We start from the raw sequence: 5,922 nt of genomic DNA, 5'->3' as shown, positions 1-5,922 counted from the left end.
CACTTGACCAAGCACCGAACCAAGTGAGATTCATTTTGAAGCTTTATAAAAGTAAAATTTAAACATTGTGTGTGTGTGTGTGTGTGTGTGTGTGTGTGTGTGTGTGTGTGTGGAGAAGCACAGAAAGTATTTATACATGCAAAGTCACGTGGAATTTTGCTGATAAAAGCATCACACTGTTAAATATTTTATTTATGAGCAGAATTTCAGACAAACTGAGATAAAATGACATTTAAACGGACCTCCGCTTATTCTGTATGATTTCACATTTCAAAAATCCACTATATTGATATAAATGTTCGCGTTCACTGGGAGCAAACTTGACTCTTGTTTCAAACGTAGAGTTGTTAAGCATGTGATTTTTGTCAATTTCGGACCAAGCACCGCATTCCTGCTCGTAGTTGGGTGCTGCCTCCTGATAGGTTCAGCAACACGGACCGCCTCCTCTGACGTCAGGACATCAGACTTCACAGTATAAATAATGGAGCTCTGCGCCATGAGGCTCAGGTTTAAGGATCAAACACAGAGGCGCTGTAATTCCGTGCTCTGAAATAACAGAGAAAAAAAAGAGTCAGGTTTATTGAAACGTGATACCTAGTCAGCGTAACATTCATATTACTTTGTAAAAGCAGCCGCAGCCATGATGAACGGAGAAATTAATGGTTTCCACAACTCCCTGATCGAGGAGGACTGCTTCTTGTTCACCTCAGAGTCGGTGGGAGAAGGACACCCCGGTAAGGCTCGACATGCCGGCCTTTTCTGCTTCACATACCAGGCAGTTTTACAGCATTGTTTTAAGGTTGTGTCTTTTCTGCCTCTGTTTTTACTCGGTACTTGTAATTTTGAGTGTCTGTCTTGCATAAAAAGCTGTAAATATTTAAGGCAATTCTTTCCAGCCTCGCGGCTGTCGCGGGCCAGTGCTCGGAGCACGCGCTGCTACAAGCTAATGCTAGCTAGCTCATAAAATGCTGAGTCCTGTAGAGATTTTTCCCACATCGTGGACATGACTGGACACACAAAGGTTCTGGACGTATAATTTGATTTCAGTAAGCAGTGTTTAGCTTTGTGCCATAAGTAGGTTTATATCAAGGGTTGTTTCCGGTCTCGGTCTAGTTGCCCGCGCTGTCTCCTCCACCACATGTACAGCTGCTGAAATGGCGACTGTAACGATACACCGTGTCCCTTCTCTCCCCTTGCCTCAACTGTGACCAGACAGCATTATTACAATTTCTCTCTCTTCAGTCATCTGATGCAGATGTATATCTTTTTGTGACCTTTTTTTCCCCAGATAAAATCTGTGATCAGATCAGTGATGCAATCCTGGATGCCCATCTCAAGCAGGATCCAGATGCCAAAATTGCATGTGGTAAGACATGCTTTATTTCTCTCATTTTCATGACTGATGTATCTAAGATTTGCTTAAGACTAAAGCTCCTTTGTGCTAAATGGAGCAAATCGCTGCAATAATAATGGCTTTAAAGACTCAAAGGTGTATTTCTTATTCTTTTGCATCTGTCTTTCTAATGCAGAAACTGTTGCCAAGACTGGGATGATTCTGTTGGCGGGGGAAGTGACATCGCATGCTGTAGTGGATTATCAGAAAGTTGTACGTGAAACCATCCGTCAAATTGGATATGATGACTCATCCAAAGGTGCAGCATTTATTTTGTTTTTTTCTCCTTAAAGCTTTCCGTTTATACGTGTAGGGGCTTCACCTGCAACTGTTTTCTATACAGGCTTTGACTACAAGACCTGCAATGTTCTTGTGGCTCTGGAGCAGCAGTCTCCTGACATTGCTCAAGGTGTTCACATTGATCGGAGTCAAGAGGACGTTGGGGCAGGGGACCAGGTAAGTAGTCGGTGCAAGATTTAGAGTTTTTTCTGAAGTATTAAATGCTTAAAGCTCACTTACGGTGGTTTTGTTTGTGTAGGGTTTGATGTTCGGATATGCAACCGATGAGACTGATGAGTGCATGCCACTTACAATTATCCTTGCCCACAAGCTGAATGCTAAAATGGCTGAACTGCGACGCAACGGCACACTCCCATGGCTCCGGCCAGACTCAAAGACGCAGGTAGAGTTCTCATATCATGAGCCTTTTGAGTATGCTCATCTAAAAGTGTGAAATATTTGGTAACGGGTGTTAAAAGTTGTTCCATCTTCTGGCTGATGCTTGTCGTGGAAATTGATTTTGGAAGCCTTATTTAATTAATTTGCCTTCTTGCAGGTTACTGTGCAGTACCGTCAAGACCGTGGCGCCATGCTCCCTGTGCGAGTGCACACCATTGTTATCTCTGTCCAGCATGATGAGGAAATCTGCCTGGAGGAGATGAGAGATGCACTGAAGGAGAAGGTCATTAAGGCCGTTGTTCCTTCTGTCTACCTGGATGATGACACCATTTACCATCTGCAGCCCAGTGGGCGATTCGTCATTGGAGGGCCTCAGGTACACATCCCATCATGTGACTTGAATTTAACTAGACATTCTGGAAGTTACTAAATGGGACACAACTGCACTTCTCTACAGGGGGATGCCGGCCTGACTGGACGCAAAATCATTGTAGGCACCTATGGCGGCTGGGGAGCCCATGGTGGTGGCGCGTTCTCCGGGAAGGATTACACAAAGGTGGACCGCTCTGCTGCCTACGCTGCACGCTGGGTGGCCAAGTCCCTGGTAAAGGCTGAACTGTGCCGAAGAGTGCTGGTGCAGGTAAGATGTGTTGCCAAAGTTTGCTGCTTCTCTCTTCAGAGTGAGGGGTTCCCAGAGGTTTCCGCCTGGTGTTTTGCGTGTTTTTTTTTTTTTGTTTTTTTTATATATATGCTTGTTATAACATATGTGTACTATATTAGGTATCCTATGCCATTGGAGTTGCCCATCCACTCTCCATTTCTATCTTCCACTACGGGACCTCCCAGAAGAGTGAGAGAGAACTGCTTGATATTGTGAGGAAGAACTTTGACCTTCGTCCCGGAGTCATTGTCACGTAATGTCAACCTCTGAGGCTTCATCAAACAGCAGTTCCTGGGCCTTCTAGGGGAAACAAAGTATAGGAATGGGCCAGCATTAACATTTTGATTTAAGACAGTTTAGGGGTAATTTTTACACACTGAGAATAATTAGCATAATCTAATTGCCATGTTTTTTTTAATTAGAAAATTGACAAGCATGTCTGCAGCAGTTGAGATGGTGAAATATTTGATTCTTTGAGTATTCAGTCCCACAGAAGATTACTTTCTTTGCACTTTATAGAATTACAAAAGTTGTAATGAACAAACATAAGCTTGCTAGTCAGGCTATCTGCTCCGATACAGTCCACAGTTTTCATGCCGCATCAGCTTATCGGTTGTCGTCTCTAACAATATGCTGGCTTGATATGTGGTACATGTTTTGTTTCATCACTAGTATTAAATTTGAGTAGTAGTATTTTCAAGCGAACATTTTGTCTGTCTTGTAATCAAGGGACAGTGTTATGACTAAAGTTCACCGTTTTTCTGTATAATGTTTGATATTGCACATATAGATAGAAATCTTTGTTTTTGTAAAATGGACAAGTGTGGTTTTTATCTGCAAGCTGAAGCTTCTATCTGAGGGGTAAGTGTTTGAAGATCCATTTTTCCATCCAAGTATCGGCCAGTTTCTTCATCATGGGTCATAAGGCTCGACACTGGCATCTTTACCTTCTTGTGTGAGAATCATTGTGTTTCAGTTTGAGTATGCGATTGGTGCTAAATATTTTGATTATGTATTCCAGGGAGCTGGATCTGAAGAAACCCATTTATCAGAAGACTGCAGCCTATGGCCACTTTGGCCGAGACTCCTTCCCATGGGAGGTGCCCAAAAAGCTCAAATACTAAACCTGTTAAGCTTTTCCCCCCAGGCTTGTTGGTGTATACTACAGAGAAGCCTCCAAGGTTCCAGGGGTGAAATGCACTTCTTTCTTTCCCCTCTCCTCCCCTCACTCTCACACAAATGACACATGACTCCCTGCTTCACTTGATTGTCTTGTTACTGTTTTCTGATGGCTGCGCAGTTGTGCAGGGTTCTAGGAGACCTCAGAAACTTGGTGTTTTAAAGGGTAGGATGGGTTCCATGAACTCATGCGTCGTAGTTCTTCATGTTCTCCTGTCTTGATGTTCCTTCGCTTTCTCGTTGTGATAGTTGCTGAGTAGCTGCATTCATTCGTTCTCCTTTGGCATTCCAGTCTCATCAGTACTGTGAGTCTTCGGTGTGATGTCACTGCGGTAGCATATCTGGCAATATGCACTACCCTTAAGTTTCTGGTGCTACTGAATGTAAGGAGCCTGCATGACATCTAAACTTGCTTGGATGCCTAATTTAACTGATGGAGAGCCTTCACCTGACATGATCCCCTTTCAGTTCAGCTTCTTTAACATTCCTCCTATCAGTTTTTGACACTTATTCCTGATCTGGTGTGTGTTTTTAGTTATATTCACTCATCTTTGTGGAGGATCCTGGAATAGCACAATTAAAATGAAAGGGTTGTTACTGTTGTCACTAAAAATGCTATGCATTGCAGGCTATGGGGAAAGCCAACTCCTAATCATACAGGCTCAACAGAGCATAAGGCCTCAAATTCCCCCACAGACCTTTGCTGTTTTCTGACGTAATACAGAAAAGTCAGAAGCTGCTATGTCACTGCTTTGGTCTGCAGAGGGTATCGGATATACTTGATAGGTATTGGGGAAAAGTAACTTGTTTTATGCATTGAAATTCAATTTTATCAGTTTTTTTTATGGATCCCTTGTTTTTTTTCATGGTTTCAAAGTGGCTAAATATTCTTGTACTCCTTGAGTTTATTGATGGCAGGTGTAGCTACAGAGAAACCTGTTTCACATCTTTAGCTCAACGGGGCGTGATTTTTGCTGCAGAGTCTTATTGACCAGGAAATAAAAACCTCAACACTATTTATTTGTTCTCTGAAACTCAGCGTGGATACAGAGAAGCTGATGTTTTAGAAGGCAGCTTTAAAAAGACTTGGAATTACTGAATTGTGAATTATTTTGACTTTCAGTGTTTGGCTTGAGGTCCCAGAGTGTTGTACAGAAAAGCTTTGGTCTGCCTCGATGCGTCACTGGCAACTGTAATGACTTTTACAGCTTATTTTTATTTCTGGATTGCATAACTTATTTTTTTAGGTGGGTTAGTTTTGAAATCCCGTTAAACTACCAGGTGTGATTCTTTGGCTCTTACCTATCCTCATTAATGTGGTGGCCTCATTTGGCTGGTGTGGTACAGAGAAACCAGCCGTGTTTACATGGCCATCACATGATCTGGATAGACTAAAGGTTTTGGTTTTGTTCCCTTTTGCCACTTGGTGGTCATCCCAATGGATACAGTAAGTGTAAGAGTGCCTTTCTTTTTTCTTTTTCCTCCACCCACTCTAATTTGCTTTTTCCTTCTCACCAACATGCATCCAACTTCCACAGAAACAAGTAGCTCGTTCTGTAATGTGCTCCATGTCCAAATTGGATAGTTCCCTGATGCTCTGTAATAAAAAAAAAAGCTATCCATCTTAAAAACTCTTGTCTGTTATTTTGTGTTTTAAGAGAAGTGTGGACATTTTTTGCAAACATTTCTGATCAAATTCTGATTTCAGTATTGAAATGCACACGAACTGGGTTTAAGCTTGTTGCAAGCAAGTGTTTATACAGAAGTATACAGGAAACAAAAAAATGGTTCCAGCAATAAATGACTGCATTATGTGCATGGTCCTCATTACAATATAGCTTATTTCCCACATGAAGTAAGGACTAGAAGGTGTTGCATTTCCAAATTATGTATCTGAAATAATGTATTTTGAACTAAAAATGTATATAAACCTTTAACACATTCAGTTATTTTCACAGCTACTTAAAAGTTAGTTACATTTGAATACAAAAAACTGTTATGAACTGAATAA

At 41.7% G+C, this 5,922-nt stretch overlaps 1 protein-coding gene across 1 annotated transcript; it reads left to right on the top strand.

Moving 5' to 3' along the window:
- The first annotated feature begins 489 nt into the window (after positions 1–489).
- mat2ab (methionine adenosyltransferase 2Ab) lies at positions 490–3,918 on the top strand. Its single transcript, XM_015055980.1, has 9 exons — positions 490–734; positions 1,289–1,366; positions 1,530–1,652; positions 1,737–1,849; positions 1,932–2,075; positions 2,229–2,447; positions 2,529–2,711; positions 2,852–2,985; positions 3,754–3,918. The coding sequence occupies exons 1-9, from the start codon at positions 641–643 to the stop codon at positions 3,854–3,856; spliced, it is 1,191 nt and encodes a 396-aa protein (XP_014911466.1). The 5' UTR covers positions 490–640; the 3' UTR covers positions 3,857–3,918.
- The last annotated feature ends 2,004 nt before the right edge of the window (positions 3,919–5,922 follow it).

This window comes from Poecilia latipinna, unplaced genomic scaffold (assembly GCF_001443285.1).
Source record: "Poecilia latipinna isolate Pla-1442-1.1 unplaced genomic scaffold, P_latipinna-1.0 Scaffold1346, whole genome shotgun sequence".
Lineage (NCBI taxonomy): Eukaryota > Metazoa > Chordata > Actinopteri > Cyprinodontiformes > Poeciliidae > Poecilia > Poecilia latipinna.
The sequence above is the reverse complement of the archived record's forward strand: the minus strand, read 5'-3'. Positions and strand labels throughout refer to the sequence as shown.

Excerpts from the sequence above, each read along its gene's own strand:
- mat2ab (XM_015055980.1), top strand. The coding sequence starts at position 641 with ATGATGAACGGAGAAATTAATGGTTTCCACAACTCCCTGATCGAGGAG. Across the intron at positions 1,653-1,736 it reads ATATGATGACTCATCCAAAG|GCTTTGACTACAAGACCTGC; the intron begins GTGCAGCATTTA and ends TTTTCTATACAG. Across the intron at positions 2,448-2,528 it reads TCGTCATTGGAGGGCCTCAG|GGGGATGCCGGCCTGACTGG; the intron begins GTACACATCCCA and ends ACTTCTCTACAG.